Source organism: Bombus bifarius, unplaced genomic scaffold (genome assembly GCF_011952205.1).
Source record: "Bombus bifarius isolate JDL3187 unplaced genomic scaffold, Bbif_JDL3187 scf7180000008199, whole genome shotgun sequence".
Lineage (NCBI taxonomy): Eukaryota > Metazoa > Arthropoda > Insecta > Hymenoptera > Apidae > Bombus > Bombus bifarius.
This window is the reverse complement of record NW_022884505.1, coordinates 1,051,738-1,076,926: the sequence shown is the minus strand read 5'-3', so window position 1 is coordinate 1,076,926 and position 25,189 is coordinate 1,051,738. Positions and strand designations below refer to the sequence as shown.

The following is a 25,189-nucleotide window of genomic DNA, read 5'->3' as shown; positions in this document are numbered from 1 at the left end:
AAACAAATAATAATTTATGTTATTACATTACATCCATATAAGAACAGTGAGAAAATGAACAGCAGTTCTTTTTGTTGCATCTTTATATACCGAAAGGACGTCGATGTAAAGGATGACAAAGTGGAGTGTGAAAGAAAGAGCCATAGAGGCAATGAGCCACATGTTAGACCAGGGCGGCATAGTGACGAGAGACTGATTCTCAGATAAACTGAAAGGAAATAAAAAGAAAGTAAAGTAGAAATTAATATAAGTTTAAACGTTTACAAGAGGAGATTCGTTTGTATGGTATCACCTGTTCATAGCATTCAACATTTCAATGGTTACGAGTACAGACAGAGCCATCGTCATGGGATGAGGATCTGTGAAGATCTTGCAATTAACGCCTTTGAATTCATCGCCACCACCCAAGCACGCCAAGTGATGAGTCTGGAAATCACAGCAATTATCGTTACGATGACGTATCAAGAGCATCGACTAATATGATAATTACCAATTGATAATAGCTCATCTGTGGTCCATGCGGACTGTACATGAACCACCACGCGGCTGATCCAACAGTCGCAGCACCTACATATCCACCAATAGCCATATAGCGGAAGAACAACCAACCAGAGATGAGAGATTCGTCGGCTTTACGAGGAGGCTATAATATTATAAATATAATTATAATTTCCTTTTACATTTTCATAAAATACAACTTATTTACTTGACAACGTTACCTTGCTCATAATGTCCAAATCAGGTGGATTAAAACCGAGAGCAGTAGCTGGAAGACCGTCAGTTACCAAGTTGACCCACAAAAGTTGTACAGGGATCAGAGCTTCGGGAAGACCAAGGGCGGCAGTCAAGAATATACTATAATTATCAAGAAGAATTAAGTAAGTTGTTTACCGTTTCTTTAATCAATATTTGACACACATATTGGTTTATCCGTACAAACCTTACGACTTCACCAATATTGGAAGAAATCAGATAACGAATGAACTGTTTCATGTTATTATAGATGGCACGACCTTCCTCAACAGCGGCGACAATGGAAGAGAAGTTATCGTCAGCTAATACCATCTCAGAGGCAGATTTCGCGACAGCGGTACCAGATCCCATAGCAATACCAATCTCGGCTTTTTTCAGAGCAGGCGCATCATTTACACCATCACCAGTCTATGATCGAGAAAGGAAAAAAAATAAAAAATAAAAATAAAAATCACGACTTACATTTCTTACGATATATAGACAGCATCGATTAAATAACCTACCATAGCCGAAATTTCATTCATGCTTTGTAAGAACTCAACGATCTTGGATTTGTGAGCGGGTTCTACACGAGAGAACAGACGAGCTCTGGCGCAGGCAGCCTTCTGTTCCGACGAAGGAAGATCATCGAATTCACGTCCAGAGTATGACTTTCCGGTCGTATCTTCATCTTCACTGAAGACACCGATACGTCTACAGATGGCTTCAGCAGTAGCCTTGTTGTCGCCAGTAATGACAATAACACGAATACCAGCGGCACGACACCTGGCAATCGAGTCAAATACTTCCTTGCGAGGTGGGTCAAGCATACCAACGACACCGATGAAGGTGAGGTCCTTTTCGTACGTGTAGAACTTCGTGGAGTCATCAAGATCCATATCGTCGGGTTTCATTGGGTGATCAGCAGTAGCAAGAGCAAGACAACGCAGAGTGTCTCGGCCAGTACCATATTGGCGAGTCAGATCCAATATACGATTTTTCAGAGTAGATGTAAGAGGAACCTTGGTAGATCCAACACGAGCGTGCGTGCACCTGTCCAAAACACCTTCTGGGGCGCCCTTAACGAACAATTTCGGTCCAGTACCCAATTTAGTTGGTTTCAAGGGTGTACAGTAAGAAGACATAGATTTACGATCGCGAGAGAACTCCAGAGTGAATTCTTTCTTCCATTTCGTCTCCATGTCTTGTCTAGCAGCGATGGCCGTGTTACGTCTATCCAGTCCGCTCTTAGAGACACCGTACGGATTGATCTTCTCCGCAAGAACGATAAGAGCAGTCTCTGTTGCCTCGCCGACCTTCTCGAATGCTTGTTTGAATTCGTTGAAATCGATAGCGGAGTCGTTGCACATGATACAGATCGTACCGACTTCGTGAAGAGTTTCGTAGTCCTGACCACGAATCTTCTTGCCTCTCAAGAAAATCTCACCAACTGGTTCGTAGGTCGAACCAGTGATCTCGAATTCGTGGAAGCTGCTGTCGTTGCCCTCGATCTTATCGAAGATGAACATTCTGTAACAATTTGTAAATTCTTAGAGAAAAATATACAAGAATTAATTATTGGCCACAAAATCATCATTATGAACGTTCGACTAGTGCCACGTTGGTACCACGAAAATTTGAAAATTCCCAAATCAGCATAAAAATTACGAACATCGTGCTAATAGTCCATCGACATAACTTACCGGCTAACAGACATCTGGTTGGTGGTCAAGGTACCAGTCTTGTCCGAACAGATGACAGAGGTACAACCTAAGGTCTCGACGGATGGCAAGGATCGCACGATGGCGTTCTTCTTCGCCATACGACGGGTACCCAAAGCCAAGCAAGTGGTAATTACAGCTGGCAAACCTTCGGGAATGGCGGCTACGGCCAGGGCAACGGCGATCTTGAAGTAGTAGATGGCTCCCTTGATCCAGGATCCACCATGAGCGGGATCGTTAAAGTGGCCAATGTTGATAGCCCAGACAGCCACGCAGATCACGGAGATAACCTTCGATAATTGTTCGCCAAACTCGTCCAGTTTCTGTTGCAGAGGCGTTTTGATCTCCTCGGTCTCGGACATCTCGGTACGGATCTTACCAATGGCGGTGTTCAGTCCAGTTCCAATGACGACACCGCGAGCCTTACCCGCGGCTACGTTAGTACCAGAGAACAAGATGTTCTTCTTGTCCTGTGTGACGAAAGGAAAATAAAATTATTACGGAAGGAAAAAGTAAGATGGAAATAAGATTATGAACGTTTTATCAATTTTGGTCAATGGTCTGATCAGTTAGCAGATCCTTAGATGTCAAACTGACCGACTTCGCGTTCTGTCAATTTCTCAATATCGTTATTGAAATTCGTTATCAGATATTATTCCAGATATTACTCTAAATACCCGAAAGAAAATTTTAGCCTTAATGTTCATCGTTCGCAAAACCATAGGAATATTATATCAACTACACGAACCTGATTGACGGCACGTGGGTCAGGCACAGGATCCGTATGTTTGATCACCGAGACAGATTCACCGGTCAGGATAGACTGATCGATCCTGAGGGTAGTCGAGAAGATCTTGGTTAGACGGATATCGGCCGGGATCTTGTCACCGACGGACACTTCTACGATGTCGCCGGGCACGATCTCCTTGGCACGAATCCTCTGCACGCCGGCTTTGTCCATTCGCAGGACTTTGCCCATCTCAGGCTCGTACTCTTTCAACGCTTCGATCGCAGACTCGGCATTACGTTCTTGCCACACACCGACCACGGCGTTGGCAATAAGAATGAGCAAAATGACGAAGGGCTCGACGAAGGCCGTGAACGCATCCTCGTGCTCCTCAAATAAAGCTAATACCTGGAGAATCGTGAATTCGTTCGTTAGAAATGTACATTCGTGCAGGTTTCTATCATGCGATTTTTCCTGCCTCAGTTATAGATATAGACGAAATATATGATATACATATATGACTGTGTAAATGTAAAATGCTTCTGAACAGTATTGTTATCACTAAAAGGCAGTAGGGAAAATGTATAACAAAGGAAGCAAGAACGTACTTATTGTCGTACTGTCCCGAAACGAAGAACGACAGGTCGAAGGACCGATAGGTCGGCGACATTTCTCTAATTTGCTTATACAAGACGTTTTTATTATACGAGATCATTGAAATTCTTTTTAGCGGCAGCAACGATCGGTGCGTTGTATAATCTCTTATCGCGCGTTCAATATTTTTATTAATAACAAACGAAAGATTTTTGACTGAGAAATTTTAAATCACCGTGTACGTATGTTTTATTTTTGCAGCTCAAATGTTGCCCGATAGTTCCGCTCTCGTATACAGGGTGGTTGGTAACTGGTGGTACAAGCGGAAAGGGGGTGATTCTACGCGAAAAAGGAAGTCGAAAATATAGAATAAACATTTTTCGTTTGAGGCTTTGTTTTCGAGAAAATCGACTTTGAATTTTCGCTCGGTACGCGTGCGGTACGTTATAACGAGACGTGATAAAGTGCATGCGTACCGAGCGAAAGTTCAAAGTCGATTTTCTCGAGAACAAAGCCTCAAACGAAAAATTTTTATTCTATATTTTCGACTTCTTTTTTCGCGTAGAATCACCCCCTTTCCGCTTGTACCACCCTGTATATGGAATAATAGTTAAAAGAACAGAAAAGGATTTTTAGAATATAAAACTTACACGGGAACCCTGGTGACTGATACACGCGGATTTGGATGAAATTTTGTACAAGTGTTCATACAAAAATTTGACCGTAATTCGTTCGTGCCTGTTTTTTATTTTAAAATAGATATCAAGCCTTTTAACCGAGCCGATTCTTTTATGCAAGTGTGCTAATAAATCGTGAACGACAAAAGACATCAAAAAGTTATACCATGTCTTGAGATCTATAAAACTGTGCGAAAATTTTTCTGAAAAGAAGTCTCGTTTTTATATAATTTCCGAAGAACGATGAATTTTTCAAAACAATTTTCGCACACATAACACGATATAACTTCTATTTCAACCATTTTTTGATATCTTGTTGCGTTTATGATTTATATCCACACACATTAAAGAAAAAAAGACAGGTACAAACGAATTACGTCTAAATTCTTAAATAAGTCTAACGAAACACTTGCGCAAAATCTTAATCAGATCAGCGTGTATCAGTCAATTCCTTTGTTAATGACACTTAAACACTGATCGAGATAATAAAAAACTAAGAAAAATTAGTGCAACTATTATTTTATACTATAAAACAGCTTAACTAAAATACTCGAAAGATCCAGAGAATCAAATGATTTGCATCTGCCGCGTTTAAACAGATAACTTTCTACGTCTTAAACTCGACGATATGTTCGCAACATCTATTACGAATCTTCTACACGTGCGTAAGGATAACTATACTCTGCGTAGCTCGGCGACAGATCGATAGGCTATTTTTTCACCTTTGAAACCAGATGTATTTATAATGAGTGAGCCTTGAACCCGCTCGTAAACATAGTACGTACGACTTCGTTGCTAACTAATAATCACTAAGCGGCCCGCGGACGAGCATTATTATGCACCGTTTAGATTTTATTAATTACCGTTGTTTCGCGTCACGTCTAAAAATAAACGGTGGCCGCTTGCATTCGAACGTTTACCTTCGAAAAAAGCAAAACGTTTCGACGTATTTCGATCGGCGATTAACGATTCGAGCGTGTCGATAATTTTTCACAAATTTTTTACCCCTTTTATCACAATCGAAATGCTATCTATGATCGTCATCGATGTACTTGAAACAATCTCAAGCCATGTGAACGTCAGAATCGCTGTAACCGATGTTATCGTTTCGCTATTTTTGCGAAATTAAAACCGATAGCAGCTATTTTTCCGCGAGATTTGAAAGAAAAATTTTTATCGCGCGTCGATGAACTATCGATGGGATAGATAGATATGGAACAAAAATGTCATAACTCGTGGATAGAATGTATACGTACAAAAGAAATAATAGCGGCTAATAGAAGAATCTTAACTAGAAGGTCGTCGAATTGCTCCAACACGAGTTGCCATATGGACTTTCCTGAAATTGTCAAAAGTATATTAAATTTTTATCGTTCTTCCGTATTCTTGCGGATAAAATATCTTCACACACAGGACGATCGTCTCGGTAAATAGATCCAACGTTTATGATTCGATTCGTTATTATAAAAAAAGGAGCTTCTGGATGGAAGGAACAAATTGGCATATTTTTTTTAACATTTCTTCTCTTTTTGAACGAAACTGATTGTAGTTTAATTTGCAGAAGGAAAATGGTTTATTCGTTAGAGAAATGATATCAGTATCATTTTGGAGAATCGATGGATGTACGTAAGAAGACACTCCAACCACCGAGTTGATATCATCGAATCGCGGTATCTTAGAAAAATCCATCAAATTTTCCTACATAACGTACGACCAAGAGTAACATAGGTTTTATCGAACGATAGCAAATAATCAGCGGTAACAATAGTATTAAATATTTCGATTTAACGTAAAAAAGGAAAAAGATATCGTCATTGGGGAAAAAAAGAAATGGTAACTTTCCAAGCTAAGTACTTCGATGCCACTGTCAATAAAATCCTACGTCGATTGTCATTCCCAAAAAGGAAATCAAAATCTTCGTATATGTGTCATTGAGGGAAAAAGGTTCAATTGCAAAATGTATTGAAACAACAGGTACAACTGCGATCGTCAAGGGAAAACCTATCGCGATCTGTTGGCTTCGTGATCTATCTTCTATGGATAAACGTGGAAAAAAGGGAGAAAAGGAGAGAGAGAGGGGGGAGGGAGAGAGAGAAAGAGAGAGAGAGAGAGAGGAAAAAGATGGCAGAACCGAGAGTAATCGGGAGCAGACTATGGTGTCCTTGATAGCAAGTGCCTTTTGCCAGCATACGATTGACGTCATGTCGCTTCAACGTGCTGTACGATCGACGATTTCATTAATTGTAATCTACGAGCAAAGACAAGTGAAAATCAGATTGCCGAGCAATTATAGGAACGCGTTTCTACCTCGTCATCCGTGTCTCCCGCGCTTTTCGATCCTCTTCCTCCGCCAGAAGCACTTTTAACGTTCACTTTTTGCACTCCAATTTCGTTAAAATTTTTGAATTTTCCCCCTTTCCTTTTTTAATTTTTTTATAAAATAGCTTCGTGCCGGAGTAATGCACTTTACGTCTCTATCATGGTCGGTAATCTTCTATGGTTACAATTTTGACTATAAAATATTTTGTAGAGTTGTATCTTGCGCGACAAATTATAGTTTCAGATCTAATTTCTCGATATTATACAGAGAAGACTCGAAAGGTAAAAGATATTGCCGAAATTATTCTATAAAACCATTCTTCGAATTATATATGTAAATTTGTAGAATTTACTTAAATGAAAACGCTTGCAGAGTAGTACGTGCTTCCAAAAGCGCGAAACAGCTTGACACGTTTAAAATAAACGAACCAGAGCACGGACATTGTCTATCCGATTTTCAGATATAACACGGAAAAAGCTTCAAAGGCTTGAAATACGTAATTCATTTTTCAGTACGAGAGAAAGAAAAATAGGACGAAAGCGATTGAAAGTTGAAAAGTTCGTATGGCGTTGGCAATCAAGGTGACTCTTTCGAACGCGATTCCACGACGATAATGTCATCCGAGTACTTTTTGACGTCTCTTGTGCAAGCATCAGTTTCATCACCGTATTTGTCCGCGCAATACGGATATTGTTAGTCGATCGGTGACGTTCGGACAGAGAACGAGCAACGAACGAAGACGAGAAAGAGAAAAGAGAGACAGGCCACGGCGAGATCGCGGCCGGTGTCGTTAAATTGTGAAAGAAATCGCATTAACGCAGCCACGATTAACAAATCTACGTCAATACAATTTTTAGAGAAGAATGTTATGATGCGAAATTAACAGCAACGGAAGCGCGTGATTACGCGAAGCGGAGAGCTCGACGTAACTTGGACACGTCGATTTTCAATAGCCGATTCTTCGTTCGAGAAAGCCGATGATGACTCGCCGAAAAGGCAACGATTTACCGGTAATTTGCTGGCGCGGAAATGCAGGGATTGGAAATCGAGAATTCCAATTTCCAACTTCTGGATTCGCATTTACGGACCGGGAGAAACTGAAGCGTTAAGGGACGAGTTTCACATAATTCTAAAGTTAAATCGAGTTACGAGGTCTCTTTTACGAGTATCTCTCTACGTCGTTCGTTCCTGTTATGCTCTCTCGGGTGATATGAAATATTCTTCGAACAAATATCGTTGCTTTGCGGAAAAATCGGTTGAACACTTCGACAGAGACGACGGTCGTCGGTGTGACTCACGCTACTAAATTTTTTAGAACGATTAAAGTAAGATAAATGCCATGGACTAATCAATTTTCAACAATGCGAATGGCTTTGATAATATCGTCGCAAAAAACAAGATCGTAAATACGATGTAGGTATAACAGTTGGCAGAAATTAAACGCCATGGCGTACTATACATTTTGATCTATTGCCAGAAGAAAATGTATCGGATTCGCGTGACAGTCGACGTGTCAACGTGTGACGTGGATCATACAACGTGAAGAAGTGGATCCGATTAGAAAAGCAACGTAATGATTCAAGGTAGAAAGAAACGTATATCGTTTCGCGAGAAAAGTTTATAACGTCTCGTTGTTCTCTCTGACTAAACGTTAAACTGCATAGAGGAACACGAGACTCGTGGTGACGGATCGCGTGCCACTCTCTTCAATTACCAATAGTTATACTTGGTGTCGCGATTTTATGGACGCAAAGGAAATATAAAGCTCTTGCTGCTTGAAAATGTTGTTTGTCTTAGAAACGTTGAACGAGTCTCGCATTTATTTGAATACCAAATTCGAAATTTTAATATCGTATAAAATTCAAGCGAAAACTTCTTCGAAATTAGAATATTGTATTCAATTTCAGCGAAACTTTATTCCAAACTATACTTTTCCCTCGAACACCTTCGTTCCGGAATATCTTTATGGTCGATTCAACCTATATGCTGGAAAATGGCTAGAGAATTCAACACTCCTCGACTTTCATCCTAGCCAATATTCCATTTAAGACAACTTCATAGCTGCGTCGTATTTCAAACTAACGTTTCCAAAGTACTAAAAGATTCAACGCCGATCGTTCGTTTCGAGTAACAGTCCACAGCCAATTTTAAGTCGATCCAGTCAATCTAACTCCAGCTGAAACAACATAATAGCTATATTCCACAAGGCAAATAAATATTTCGAAAATACTAAGAGATATGTTCCCTCGATGTTCGTTCTAGCAGTAAGTTCCATGATCAATTGCACAGCAATATTCAATCGACGTTGTAAAACTATTAAAAAAATCATTCGCTTCTCCATCTTTATTCCAACAACTGTTTCATTCGAAACAACTTCCTGCCTGCTCCATAACACAAAAGAACGTTGCAAAAATACTAAAAAAAAAAAAAATCCTGTGTTCGATTCTCATGCCAAGTTCCACAGCTAATTTCAAAGCAATCCAACTTCCCATTCCATGATTCCTCGACTCACACCTGATAAATCCAAGCGTAATTCAAACCATCGTTGGCAATCGTCCTATTCTTCCGACTAGAAAGCAAGAAAACGAGTGGATCCTAACGATGTGGAAGATCGACTTCAAAGAAGGTGATGGGATACCACCTTATGATCCAGCGTAACGTTGACTCGCAATTAAATGGCTACAGACGTAACCGACGTTCGCGTTTATTCCCTTCAGCTTCTCCTCTTTCTATGCTATGTACACGACCACGTGCACGCGTGAAACGATAATGCAATGTAGACAGGCCTGGCCTGCTTTGATAATGACGCCAACTATCATCCACGGCATCTGCCTTCGCATCCAGACACAGCTCGCTGGCCTAAGTGCTCGATATTGCCGCGTTCCGCATTTCCCAAGGCATCTCGCGTCTTTGAACACCTCCGATCGACCAACTCCTTTGACGTCGTTTACAGCTGTGAGCTTCTTGATCGATTTAAGCGCCGTAATAACGAGGATCGAGTACGATAACGGGAAAATTGCAGCGTCTCACTGGTTGCTGCATTTTCGGCGAGAATTTCGAACTTCCTCCGACGAGCAAGACGATCGATCATGCTGGAAACATTGGATATGAAATGATTGGAATTCATTTATCCGAACTCCGGTTATTAAACCGAAATTTTGCAATCTACTTATTTCATATGGAGCAGGATCAATCATACGATAAAGACGAACGTAAAGTACAGTGGAACTCAGTCTATTCGAACTTGAGTTATTGAAACGAGAATGTGATTTAGAATCTGATTCGAGGCGAGCTCATCGAATTTGCACTTATCCGAATGAAAATCTAAAATACGTACTTCGAACGTGATTCCTCGTTATGGGAATCGAAAATATTTAGTAAGCTCGTAGCGCGAAGAAATTGGTGAACTAGCCTGCAACAACTATTATACGAACTTTTTGCGAACTTTCGCTTGGTTCAGGTAAATGGATTTCCACTGTATTCAAGCGAACTCTGCAACCAAATATATACGAAACATGTAAGAAGTATCAAGGACGCGTTCTATTCTACTGAAGTTATGATCTTCGTTCCATGCGATAAAATTGATTCCAGTCGACCTGAAGAACAAAAGGATTGGCTTATGCAACTACTAGTACTAAAATCCCGATAGAAAAATCAGCCGCAAAGAGACAATCTTCTTCTCCGATCTAAAGGAACGTCGCTTCGAAGTCGCGTTAGATGCGCTTTCCAAGTTAAACTGCTTAACTGGTGCCTCTTACACAAGGAGAAGCGAGGATAAAAGGAAACACGGTCGGAACGAAACCGATATCTCGTTCTCTGCATCGAAATTACTCGAAAACCCCTCGAGACAGCTTAAGAACAAAACCGTGGAACTGGACTAATTGGATGAACCGCGGCGCATTTCACGAAATTTATCATTTTAAAAATAGTTAGCGGCTCTAAGGCTAACGATAAGAAGAAAGTGGATCGCCGAATGGCTTTTGAGGCGCGACCACGTACAAGTGCGTCTATTTTTAAAGGGTCAAAAGGTACTACGAGTTACGCGGTAAATACGTAAACAAAGAGGAGAAAGAAGCCTCGATTTTACATGATCTGAAACCTGTGGGAGAACCTATGACTGCCAGGGGTCTGGCATTGGACAAGTCGCGACTGTGTTTCCACGTCGTGCGATCTGTAAAGCGATCAACGACGCAAAGAATATTTTCTCGCTCGAAAAGAACATTTGTAATGACGTCGAGCGACTCGAGTCATCGAGTGTCTTGAGATAAGCCTCGTCTTACGCGATGTCCAAGGAACGAACGCCAAAACATGGTCGCTATAAAAGAATATCGTCACATAACGTTATTTTCCGATCAAGCGTCTTTTTATCTGGTTCTACGTTTCGTTCTAGCGGTATCGAGCTTTGAACTTAACACAGTAAACTGAGATTAGATCAATACGTTTGGACTTGGTCATTAAATATAAATGCTGTGAGAAATACAACGAGGATTTTTCTTGACAAGTGTAAGGGCGTGTGGTATGTAAATCGCGTGTAATTTTATGCTCGAAATTGATTAAATATTAGTTTGATCGCCACCTTTCATCGCACGTTATTTCCTTTTATTTTCGCATACCTTCGTTAACGCGTTATTTCGGCGATTATATTGGACAAATTGAATGGAAAAATAAATAAATATCGATATGCACATTTTATGTGCTCCTGTGTATGTATGTGTCTGCGTCAGTTAATATAAAAGTAATCCGGTAGCGATTATAAAAGCGATAAAGAAGTAAAGAAATGCACAAGTGCTTGAGTTCTTGAATAAAGATACTTATTTAAAATACATATCTGATTTCTTTATCATCATCATCATTTTTACCAGCTTGTCGCAAAGTATCCTACCATTATCTGGAAATACGATGTTTACACCGAGACACTCTACAGATAGCATCAATGCCAATTTGTTATCCAAACAGCTTACCGTATCGATCGTCACAGAGGGAAGAAACCTTTCGCTGGGAAAAACTTACCCTCCTCGGCTGGCAATTCTGAAACAGACAAGATGTAACGCAAATAAATAACCGATTCAAACTGGATGATTCCTAGTTTTATAAGCTTTTTTATATGTTTCATTTTTAGATTTAGTAGATTTATAAATACCGTCGTGCAAATTCATTTTTTTTTTTTTACGAATATAACTAAAGCAATAAGACCTAGGCAAAGAGGTCTGTTTAACGTTATAATTATAACGATAAATACTATACTTTAGATAGTTAACATATTTTTTGAACATCACGCATGTTCTATGAACTTTTACGTCTTCAAATGTTCCATAAATATCTTCTATAAATTTTCTATAAACTTCTCGCAAGCGTATCTACAATCAGTAAGAATCAATCGCTGAAAGGAATGATTCGTGGGTAAACAAACGACCATGTCGAAGATATATAGACAATGCAGGCGACAAATTAACCCCATGTTTGCCGCAAGTTAATTGGTTAAAAAGCCGGATAGACGATTGGTACGTGCAATCTGAAAGTCGCCTAAGTCGCAGTAGCTCGCAGCATCTCCTTTAAGGTGGCCTACTTCGAATTGCCGAAGCATCGTTCGCGTTACGGCATCGCAAACAACGTTTTCCTGGTCGATAATAAACGCCCTTACACGGTGACGGCTCATCGACGCGTGTCTCCGTGACAACCGATAAAATGCTGGCCGCAAGGGCAGAAATATGCAAAACCATTCGTCCGTTCTTCCAAACGAGACTTTTCAAACGAAGAAACCAGGCGAGTACCGGTTGAAGTCCTGCGGATCAACGCCATTAATATGACACGCGCTGCATTTGACATAATTCGGCAGCCGGCAAGGTGCCCGTCGTATCGTGTGTTTGACAGATTTACACACGAAATACAGGGATGCTGAGCGTCCTTATCTCGTTAGAATCAATCGTCATTCGCGAGATTTGATTTGTCGTATCGAGAAAATATCGTTTCCACCAAATAAATTTTGAACAGCGCCAGTTCGTTCGAAATATCATACGTTCGCGAGAGTAACGTCCCAGCGATTAACTGGTTTCATTATTTTACGTTTCTAAGAGAATTCTTGGAGCTTGTGCGTGTATCGTAAAAATAATTAAATGAACGGTGTACTATTAAGATAATTTTAACGAATTAGTTCCTTCATAGTTTGAAAGAGAAGAATAAATTTAGCTGGCAAGTACTTTTAATTTAGAGCCTCTGTTAAAATAATTTATGTATTGAAAATTGTGCAGGCAGGACATACAGAATGCCTTTGATCTTCTGAAACGTCGGATTTATATTTGGTAACTTTGATGCCATCTCTTTTAAATCGAAACTATTCTAAGCAGCAACGTCCCATACGCATTAATCTAATATATTTACGAGCAATCTTATTCTTCAGGAAAGTTTCAAAACTCTGTTCACGTATCTCTTCGATGATATTTACTTTCCCCCTAATTTTCCGCTCCTACGACCTATTTAAACAAGGAACTGGTGCTGCGTGCTTTCTAAATAATTAATTTCGTAATGAATTTTAGAGGAAAGAAGAAAGTTTGTAAATTTCATTTACGTCCACTTTTCACTAACTTCTGCTTGGCCAAGTTAATATAAATGAAATGAATCTGTAGGATAGGGAACCAGTTTGAAAAGTAAACCAAAGGAAAGCCCGATTATCCGGTGCAATTTCTGTCTCAGACCCCAAGCATTTCAGATTCTATCGCTTTTCGGCTGAATTCCCCGGGAAACGCGCCAGTAGATAGAGGCACACCCTCTCGTTTCCTATCGATTGTAAGGGCAGAAAACTGTTCTTTCGGGATACTTCGTGTGGGAACCGTACACTCGATGCTTTCCATTTTAACGGGGGAGCTTTGGAAGCGCAACTATATCGCTCAAGCTGGAAGGAAGATTATGTAAATTTGGTAATCTTACTTTCTTACACGGAACAACAGTATATTCTCGTCTTTCGTTAATAATAAGGTAATCGTAGTTGATGCGAACATAAATCTACATAGAATCTACACAGAAAAGCAAATCTTATATTCTTCTGCTATATTCGCCTCCTTCTTTAAATCTTCGACACTTGAAAACTCTACGAGCGATTGATTTCTCCTGGTTAGTCTAAATATGCCACTTGTGTTTTCGGAAGGTTGCAAGACTGTTCCTACTTGTTCTATAATTCTTTTCCAGGTAACGCTGATTATTTTTAACGTTATCTGTTTACCTGGATAGCTGGAAAGTAAAAACTACAAGGGAAGAACGTGATAAGCAATTTTAAAATTAGTTCGCGCGTAAGGTTCGATATTTTCTTTTGCATTTGACCGAAATTTCCAAAAAAAAAAAACGTCGATTGTCACGATGTTGTACGCGCGTCTTTGGTTGTTTGCAAAATTTGTACAATATTATTCTAGAAATGGATCACAAGGAAGAAATTCGTTCGTATCTTAAAGTTCCAATGGATGAAAATAAGAAGCAGATAAGAACTGAAAAGCTAGTAACATACGTCGGAGCGAAGAAGAGCACAGAGAGCTTTTGTATTAATCACGACGCATCAGCTAATGCATTATCGATAGGGATCGATGATTTCTCGAGAGATCGACACACGATACTTAAAATAACCCGAAAACCTTCGAAGCATTCGCACTACACAACATCGCTGTCGTAGAATTCGATGCTCGCGGTGCTAATGGATCGAATGTTTCGATGCATCAGCCGATTACGCAAGTTACGCGCTCGTGGATTGTTTATGCAAACGTTCTTCCCGAGCCCCTGAATCATCGAGCCTCTATAGTCGACCATCAAGACGAATTATGTAGATCCACGTACACTATCTGCCATAAGTATCAAGTATCAGGACACGATATGATATTCGATAAAAATTGAATGCTCTTCGCTGCTTTTATTTTCTAATTTTTTTACTTTAAAAATGTGCTATCTCGTTCGCATCAGGCACGTGTCCTCTAACGAGGGAAGATTTTTACGATTCCTAGTGTTCCCTACCTTCCGCGAGGAAAATAATTAAAAGAAGAATATTTTCTTACTCTAAGAACTCTTCTTTGAGAAATGGCTAAAACACGCGTTAGGTCGTTGAAAAAATATTAACGAAAACGTCGTCAGGAAAGGACTCCGTCGATTTTTCGTCGAACGTGTCAGGATAAAATTTATCAGTGTCCTTCGATAAATGTAACGAGAAAATGTCTTCGTTGCTCGTACTTACAACGTGTGTAGTATACTTGGCTCGCGAAAGTTGTTCCACTGTGTTGAGAGATACTCCAACAATTACCATAGGAAATTATTACGAATACGTGGTGCAGTTTGTAGGAAATATTTGAGATTTCATTGGTACCGACACGAGACGCGACTATCGTGTTTACATTGGTAAAATGTTGAGAATTCGTCGAAAGGAAAATAAATCGCGGATTGAATGGGAACAGAGGTGTTTCTCGCATCGAGTGAAAGCGAGAGCCGAAACACGAGAAGTAGAACGTGCATGTTACGAATTTTCGTACGAGGAAATGGCGCGAAGCCAAGAGAGGTCGGGGTTGTTTGGATTTTGCGGATGACAGGCTCGAGGGGATTGAATTTGTGGCAATTGGCCCGGGTTTTCAGGGAAGATAAGCGGTTAGATGGTTTTCAACGGTTCAATAGCAATTTCCACGGCCAATGATTAATTCAGACATCTTCTTACATTTCCCATTGTTTCTTTAACTATCGTAGAGGCTAATAACACACACGCGAATAGTAACATCTCCTTCGGCTCACCAAGTTCGATGCAATGAAATAAACTTCGTATATTTTTCAACGTTTACCTGCTGACATACAGTGCAAACGCAGCCAGTTCTCGCAAGTGGAACAAACCAGATTATCGTTGTAAGAATTCAATGTAAGCGCATGTGCGTGTGCTCACATACACGCGTATAGAAATGCCGTATGAAGGCAATTTACAATTCTGAAAGCAGAAACTTGTTTTCTTCGGCGTCTCATATTTCAACAAAGAATACATAAAAGTATCATTCTCATTCGCTGTTGCATCGAACACGACGAAGAGTATCGGAAAGAGATCATAGTCTTTTTTCAACAACGCCACCGTTTATTTTCATTAAAAATTTACTCCGCGTATCTTCTCAGCTTCTTTTTTTTTTCTGTCTAGTTTATTTTCTATTAGACGAGTAGACATCGTACGCTAGGATTTCGTAATTTCAAGCTCTTCCGAGTCGCGCCAATTGGCATTCGAACACGGTCGATTCGATATTGGATTATTCGAGCGTTTAGCGGCTTTCACACGCGCGAATTACGCCTCGCGGTTTCCGCCGCGGTGAACTAACGTATCTATGTACGAACCACAACGCAATATTGTACGATATTCGCTGTAAAAACAAACCAATTAACCTGTATTCTACCTCCTGAACCAACCAACTATCCTTGACCGAACTTTGATCGAACTGAAATTCAATTCTATTTACATGCTGTCCTACGCGGCAGTCCGTGTTTCTTTCACACCGTATATAGAATACTAATTTTCACAGTAGTAACAATAATAAAATAATAATTCAGCCGTAGTTCGATGCATTAGCGAATCTTCAACCGTGAAGCGTACCTTGAGAAACATCTCAAGTTTAAAACAGTTTATGCTCCTATAAGATTAGAAATTTTGGGAATTTTGAATTAAAGAAAACGCAAGATCTTGCACTCTCCTCGCGAGACCAAGCAAAAGCTTGTTATTATGGATTTACTATTTAGGTGTTACAGTATAGGAGTCTCTCGGGGACCTAAGCCGCCCCTAGCACCATATGTTTGTTCCATTTAATTCTTATGATAATATGGGGGAGAGTTGACCCTATTTAACAAGGGTGTCTTTTCATTTGTGACGAACCAGTTTTAGCTACTCGATAGACGAGGGTATTTCGACGTTAACCAACTGTTCGAGACATCTGTACGGTTCAGAGTACCTATCCTTAAGATAAATTGCAACAGCGTGTACCTGGAAGCCGTAATCTTTCGTTAAACAATATATTTATACTACCAATTATTACTTCTCGCATCGCAATGGAAAACCAGATTCGACTGTAACTTTTTTTCCGACGAGCAAGGAAAAGTCTGGTTAAAAGAAGGTTAATACGATATTAACACATTCCCTGCCTCGTGGGTTACGTACCCTCTACGCTAAACTTTCCCTGATCGCACGCTACACAGGATTTTTTCCTGCTAAACCAGACGCAAAATATTTTGTAAAATTACACGTTAATAATTTCTGTTCCATGTCGTGCCTTTTATCCCACCTATTTGTCTCTTAATTAGGTAAATGAAATTAACGCGAAGTTTGTGAAAATAATCTTCCATAATTTAATTAAAAAACATAATCCGAAATTTTCACGAAAGAAACTGAAATTTTGTCACCACGTTACCGAAGTGTCGAAAACGATTAAATAAGAATAATTGTCGCCAAATTTGCAGTTACAGAAGCGTAGCCCAATAAAAGTCTGTCTAAACGATGCTAAGCCACCATAGCAAGCAACAACGACGACTACGACTAACAATAAGGTCCGTAAGCGTAACTCATTGTCGTCATAAGCATCGCGCAACCATAGAAGACTCGCGATAGGTATGCAAATCCTGCTCGTGAACGTCACGAAGTTTTTCGCGCTCATTATACTCATTGGCCTTTAATACCCGCGTCGTTGTTTCAACGAACTCATTTACATGCACATCGACCAACGCGCTCAACGTACGTACATCCGCAACAACGAAACACGCTCTCGCGGAAACAATGCAGCATCTCCGGTGTATTCAGCGCGATCAGAAACAGCTGGCGGACGAGGGACACGCGAGGACGCAAAGAAAAAAAGAAAGGAAAATAAAAAAAAAAAATGCAGTTTTCCCGTTGTTGGAGCGTCACGGTTGCGGATTAATCACGCGACGTTGAGCCGATGTCACACGATGACAACGCCAGGGCCACAAAGCTGAGCTAGCGGCACACGGCGAGACTATCGACGAATCTCGCTAGCAGATACGACAAACGCGATATTGTCGCTGGATCTCGGTTTCGCTCATGCGCTGGATATCTCGAGTTAGAAAAATGATTTAACCACGCGATAGTTTTGGACAGAATCCAGATTTAAATTTTAGGGTAAATTGCCATTTTTTCTTTTTTTATCTTTCGAAGGATCGGAGAATTTTGAAAGAATCTGCATGGAAAGAGGATAATTCCGTGGTCGTGGAAGTTTTAAATAGTTTAGGAGCAGCTGTGACGAAGCAGAGTTGATAAGTCTGCACGAACTTCGCGTTAATTCGCTCGTTACAAGGTTTGCAGTAGTTGGAGCGGAATTTACGATGGAAGACAGGGTTTAGCGGCTGTTCGTGACGAGATGTAGATCTGTTGTATAATATAGGAAACGATACGATTCTACAGATCGCAAAGAAGATTTTCAAACGCAAAATAAGAGCCAATTTCGAAGGATACTTGCCGGTGCTATTGTTCGTGCGCGCGCTATTTTCTTTATCTTGTAAAAGAAATACGAACAGACACGTCGCTCTCTAAACGGACAGATTGAAAAAATTTTGTTGAAGCTCTATGGTTCCTCGGATTCCTCAACGCTGGCAAGTAGAGTTTTAATCGACGAATTATCGGAAAGAAAGGAAACTTTGCTGCAGAAGCACTCTGGAACTTGGTACTCGACCGATCCGAGTAGAATTCACTATTTCCATATAAAAGGATGCTTCGGTCGGGCCACAGGGTGATCGTACGTGTAAAGATAAGTCGAAAATGTGGAATAAAATTGTTTCATACGACGCTTCGTTTCTGAGAAAATCAAGTTTGAACGTTTATCAAGTTTGCTTAAACTCGGCTAAGCACAGGCTAAGTATAAGTAAACAATCAGCAAAAGATTACCATACACGCGATCAAATAAATTATCAGCAAGAAATATGTCAGCACAGTTTCCGTCTAAGCTCCCGTTTTCAAGAAAAGAAAGTTCAAACGTGATCAGTTAAGAACTGATCCGATACACGCGCGTGATACATCGTGAAATTTATTTTTCTCGAAAAGAAACCATCTTGTGAAAAAATCTTATTCAACGTTTTTTTACATATTTTCACACATAGTTTAACCTCCTATTGATTATATTTACCATTGCTCAGTCCGAAACGAGTCAGGTCTAAGTGTACTCGTGAAATTTTCAAACTCGATTTTCTCGGAAACGCGACGTCGCGTGAAAAGATATTATTCTATATTTTCACCTTATCTTTCCTCGTAGAATCGCCTTAGAACCAATTGCACCATCGGTCACGGGCCAGCCCAGTATCTACGTATTTTTATTCCACGTTAAAGCGATTCTCCATCGAGCCACGAAGTTCGACGAGCGCGATTAATTTAGAACATCGTCGGAGAGGTCGAATTCCGCGAATTAAAACGTGAGAACTTTCCTACGCAGGTCGCGCTTCGAAATTTCGAAAATACAGCGAAACTTGGCCCAGATATAAATACCGAACATTTCACGTGCTTCTCTCGCCCGCCACTCTCCCATCTGATTGTGTATTTTTGAAATGTAGGTTACGGAATGCCAGCGAATGCAAGTATCTGATAAAAGGTTACGTAAGTTTTGGCAAGTGCGTCGAGGTGGTGGTCTATTTGCGTTGTAAAAACATAGCCTTGCGCGTATTGTTATTTATTAACGCGCATTCGCTGCAATAATCGTAATTTATGGCAATACAATTAGATACGTGCCTAGAGCGATTCGTCGCAACGCTTATATTTTCAACTTATCTACGGTGAAATAGGAAGATAACGACGATTTTAATTAACTTACAGCGATATTAGAGAATACTTTGACGTCGTGAATCAATCGTTCGATCACAAGCCCGTACCATCGTTACATAATTTTCTCTTTTAATCTTCAAAATTTAACGTTATTCCACGATTAGTCGAGGTTAAACGTTGATCGCTTATTCCGGCAGTGAAAATCGAGAAATTTTCTGGGAAGAATAACTTTACGTTGTATTTCGTTTATTCTACATAAGGCTGAAATTGGGAAAATGTCAAGATATTGAAATGGTACAATTAGAGAACGCAGGTCGCCCGATATAACGACACACTTTCACGCGAAACCATTAAGTTAGCTCGTTACGAGTTGCACAAGAGAAGGCCATCGATTCGCGTGCTCGCGTTCCCCTTAGGCAAAATGTTAATTGGATCTGCTTCAATGTAATTACATTTGCAGAGTGTGAAGGCGAGGAACGATCGGATTTAACGCACCCAAAGACTTCTCTTCCGCCCGTTTTTGTGTCCCGAAGTCGCTTCAGCACGTGTCTCGAAGAAACGTGGAAATTGAAACTGTTCAGCATCTGGTAGATTAACTCAGCGCTTTGACGAGTTTACAAATGGAAATTTTGAAATTGACCGTGTAAGCTCTTTCTGTTTTTCTTCCGATATCGAATTTCGCTATAATTGATAAAAACTGGAAACTGCTATACCGAATGAAATAATATTACGAAGATGATAATTTTAGGAGCAGAGATTACACACGAATTAAAATAAATCACTTTTCACGAGATCCAAAGGATTAACCAACGAGAACGTAGAAACTAAAAATGGAATTGTTGCGTTAATGAAAATAAGAAAGTTCAATATAGTTCAATATCATAAAAAATACGTTAAAAGTCAATGTCATAATTTCATATACTTTGCAAAAGAAGGTAATACGTACATCATAAATACATAAGACATGAAACATAAATTATCCCAATCCACTAAACCTATCTAGCTACCTAATCTCCTAAACTATCCAATCTACTTAATCCGCTAAACAACTTAATCTCGCTAACCTCCCAACCTATTTATCCAACAACTTGATATATACTCGACGAGTATTGCATAAGCAAGAAAAATCTGTGCGCCGTGTAAAATTCTCGAAATAAACCTTAACCGAAATTCCTCCTAGCAACCTGTCGACCAAGCGTCTGCGTCAATTTTTTTATTCGCGATAACTGATTCTGGTTATTTAGAAAGTATCGCGACTATGAAACGACTAGGCTCCTCAAGTCCCTAAGTTATTTTACGCTAGGATACACTGTGTGCATAACATTGCTTATTTCTGGTGCGTTACATTACGCCAGCACGTGTCACAATTTATCAGCGCTTCAAAAGAGGAAAAACATCGGCTCTAGCCGTGCATCGTGGAAGCGGCACTACCGTGGAAACCATCAGCGTGCATTTTTCCGAGCCAATTACGCGCGCCGTGAATTACGATAACGAAACGTTCGAAAATATAGACGTGCATCGCTATCTTTAAACCTAGAAACCTATGGAGCTCGAGTAGCTCAACGTGGGTGACTATCCATTACTGTCATCTTCGGATAGATACGAACACGTTTCTATTTCGATTCCAATTCCCACGTGTCACGTCTCTTACGCGTATACTCTTATTTTCCAACCAACAGTTTTCTTATCAGATTCTACCAGCAACGTGTGTAATTATAGATTGAAACGCGTCTTCCGCGATATTTCTCCGTCATTTCCAAGAAATCCACTGCTCGTGTCTGAATATGTTAAGTGAAATTGTTCACGTAAAGAGTAGATCGGTAGATCGGTAGCTAAAGGACATCAGGAGACGTTACACGGCCTCCGATAATTGAAATATAGAAGACGAGAGGAGGATTTTTCAACACGACGCTACTGCTTTTCGTACAGCTGTTAGTACGAAAAAGTGGTTTCAGAATTTCCGAATGGAATTATTATCATGGACGACATTGTGTACCGATGCGAAATCGATCTAGAACCCGCGGGGAATTCTAGCAAGAAAAGTTTACGATCCGGGTAAGCTACCTACGGAAAATATGGTTGAGCTTAGAGGTGGAATAAAATCCGCGTGGACGGATATTCAAAATGAAACTTCGCATAAGTTAGTGGATGGTATACGTAACAGATTAATGGATGTAGAACATAAAAGAAAGTCCATTAAATATCGAATGAAAAGTTACAAAGTTAACACCGAGTTTGTATTTTTTTTTCGCAGCCAAAACCGCTATTTCAAGAGGAAATTGAATTTTTCCCAGGCTTCGAAAGAAGGGCATTTTTGTTTCTTGTATCTTCCGTTTTATTTTATATTATAATATGAGATTATATAAACGATTTTAATATTCTAATATCAAAAAATGGTGTTGAGTTTATGAATTTAATCTTTTGTTTCTTTTAAATTATTATTATTATTCTTGTGTTACGCTTTCGACAATTACAAAACTGAGGTAATAATATTACAAAATTGTATGAGTAGACAAAGTGTATAAGTAACAATCTTTCTTTAATGTCGATCGATAGTGACGATACAATCCTGTACAGATACTATTTCCAATCACTGTATAATTAATTAAATTAAGAATCAATTAAACCATTGTCGCATTTTCGATCGATCGCATCGTCCACGTTCGTTTCCTGTTTATGCTGTTCGCGAGGAAATGTCTAACGTTGTGCAATCATAGTCGAAGATGTTTCGATCGATCGAAGCAACGCGAGCATGAAATTTGTCGTCTAAAATTGTCCTAGTCCATAGTTAGCCGCGATTCACGTAGACAATTTTCGAGTAATTTTCTACGATCTTCTCCAGCCAATTTTTACCAATCATTTGCCTACTTCTTTCTACTATCTCGATAGCTGCTTTCTTCAAAATATTCTCCTTAACGTCAATTCATTATATCAGAATTTTCTTGATTGCCACGAGTGAAAGTTTGTCAACATCTACACGTTTCTCTTTGGCAATTGCACGTTTATATTTTGCGTATCGCAGCCTTTCTACTTTCAAACAGATATTCAAGTTTCTGTCTATTGCTGCAGTGGGATCTTCGATATGCTAATTAATTCAGTCGCGAAAGTTAGCGCGAGTATTAATGAGAATATGAAAATATTTCTTAGAAAGTGGACAATTTTGGGGCAATTGGCTAGACGAGAAGAGAGAAGGAACTTTCATGTATAAGATCACATAATATAAATGCAATCTTGTTTTAATTATTTACTTCTTTTTATTTTTTTTTATTTCTTTATTAGATTGCAATAGAATATATACCGCAAATAGAAACACGTTTTTTACGATATTCTCTATCTTCTAAAATATTCCTTGCTTCGCTTTGTAGTTATATAATTGTACTGAATAATTATTATCATACGTTTCCTCTCTGACACCATCATACACAAAGCGTTTATACATGCAACAGCAACTTCACATTAAAGCGACGAGAACGACACGTCGTTCTGTTTTAAGACAGTACATCGGAATACCGTTCGAAAATATATAACTCGCTCTTCCTTAGGAAAATAACAATTTCTTCGACTAACGACATCCAATTGCCTGTTATTTCACCGAACGTTCGTTCGAAAGCGCTATCTGTGTCGTGTTTATTCGCATTAAATTCTCGCGTTTACTTAAAAATTCCAAAGCCAAACACGCTTTTCAAACCGTGTTTAATGTATTACGGTGACAATTCTGATTGCTGTAAACGCGCGGTTGATACGGCGACACGCAGATAACGACTAGCCTGGCGCAAAAGCTGGAAAATCGTTAACTCGTTTCAATTACGTGAACTCGTCCCTGTTGAAGCTAAAACGCAAAGTTATATACACGCCCAGCCTGTTTGTCACCGATCGTCTATTGTCGCGTCAAAAATCCCGACACTTTGAAAGCTTTGCCAGTTTGCTCGATAAAGCAGCATGCGAATAAAAATAAGGAACAATCAGGTTAATTTAACCAGCGTTGAATTGTCACGACATAGCGCCAGCGTGGGCAAACATTTTGACCTTTTCGTTGCTGCACGTGGATACGTATACTTATACCTATACCACTTGGTTATTTTAATCTATTACATACGCATGGATTAACTAATTCGAGTAAACTATATATCTAGTTCGCCAATCTATAGTGACCCATCACGTTAGGCGACATTCAGAACGAACTTGTATATTCAGATACGAAGTATTCAGAATTTTGATTACGTATTAATGAAATTTCATCGTATTCCTTTCGTATCCTCGCTTGTCTTTCTCCAAGTGTACTTAAAAATTGGTTTCAATAAAAATAACAAGGAATCCTTAAAGAGAAGAAGAAAAGGGGAAAATATTGGGAAAAATAAGACAAGTCCGAGTATTTGTTGAGTTAATAAAATTCCATTGGACGCTGTGTATCAAATATTCCTCCCATTTCGTCATTTGTCCTTCCCAATCGGTTCATGAACACTGCTTTAAATCAAGATAACAATGAATCCTTAAAAAGAAGAAGAAAAGAGAAAAATGCTAGAAAAAATAAGACAAGTTTCCATCTATTCTTACAAATTGCTTTCGATAAAAGTAGCGAAAAACTTCTTTAAACGGATAAAAGAAAAGCGAACAAGCGAACCCTTGCCTACTTTCTAACGATAAACGAGTCTCAAAGGAGTAGCTCAGATGGCAATCGTCAAAAAAGAAAAAAAAAACGCGATAGGAAAAGAACACTCGGCAAAGAGTACTCGGCGATTTCAAGAATGCTTGGTCAGCATCCACGAGAACGATAGGAGAGCAACAGCAATTACAAAAGAACCATTTATTCTCATTATTATGAAAAAGAATCCGCGGTACGACGAGCTCGTAACGAGTTACCCTGGCGATCATCTTCGTTTCATTCATTACCCTGTCAACTGGCTCGAAATTGAAACGTTTCACGGCCAGTCGACGTTCAGCCAACTATTAAAAAAAGAGTGACATGAAGACGGTAGAACGAGAAGAGAAGAGAAGAGAAGAGAAGAGGCTGGCGGTATACTCGAGCAGCAGACATCGATGAAACATACGAGCAGAGCGAGGGACTCCGGCTAAACGCCGCAACGAGCCATAACTTTGAAGTGCGGCCTTAAAACGAATTAACCCCATTTGCCGCGATAACTTCTAATGCAATTTCACCGTAACATGTGCGATTTACCGAGCACGGGCCGATTTTTATGTTCTCCGCGTCTACAGAAACGACCAAGACAGTATATATTACGAGGAACAGATTCTTTCGAACAGTGAATGGATTTCAATTGGCGGATTGCGAACGTTTGCGCGTTTAAAAGAAATTTATACAGAGAAAAATGTGCGGAATTCGCGTAATATGTAAAAATATACGGAATATCGGAAAGTACATGTTACGATATTAATTATAGTATTTGATATATATGATAACAATGTAATAGTCGATGAAACGAACCTTTTATATTTATGCTTCATTTGTTTATGTTTATATCGATGGAGATATAAATTTCCATGAACATTCGCAATCTATCGATTAGAAACGAGATATCCGAACGGTCAAAATATTTGAAAAAGAAAAAAAAAAAAAGATCAAGAGAAAAAGAACGAAGGAAGAAGATGGAGACTTTAGGAATTTTGAATTCAGGCATCGCAAATCTAAAAAAATTCACGTTTCGACTAGTG

The 25,189-nt window shown here is 39.5% G+C and overlaps 1 protein-coding gene across 4 annotated transcripts in view; it reads right to left on the bottom strand.

The window, feature by feature from the left end:
- LOC117210230 (calcium-transporting ATPase sarcoplasmic/endoplasmic reticulum type) overlaps positions 1-25,189 on the bottom strand; it is a 51,616-nt gene that overhangs the window by 8,104 nt on the left and 18,323 nt on the right. For all 4 annotated transcript variants that reach the window (XM_033453036.1, XM_033453034.1, XM_033453037.1 and 1 more), the window contains 10 exons: positions 11,782-11,799; positions 5,708-5,790; positions 3,202-3,588; positions 2,436-2,923; positions 1,257-2,262; positions 941-1,161; positions 720-855; positions 491-643; positions 293-426; positions 91-208 (listed from right to left, as the gene is read on the bottom strand). In XM_033453036.1, the coding sequence (XP_033308927.1) occupies positions 91-208; positions 293-426; positions 491-643; positions 720-855; positions 941-1,161; positions 1,257-2,262; positions 2,436-2,923; positions 3,202-3,588; positions 5,708-5,790; positions 11,782-11,799 (2,744 nt within the window). The remainder of the gene's footprint in view (positions 1-90; positions 209-292; positions 427-490; positions 644-719; positions 856-940; positions 1,162-1,256; positions 2,263-2,435; positions 2,924-3,201; positions 3,589-5,707; positions 5,791-11,781; positions 11,800-25,189) is intronic.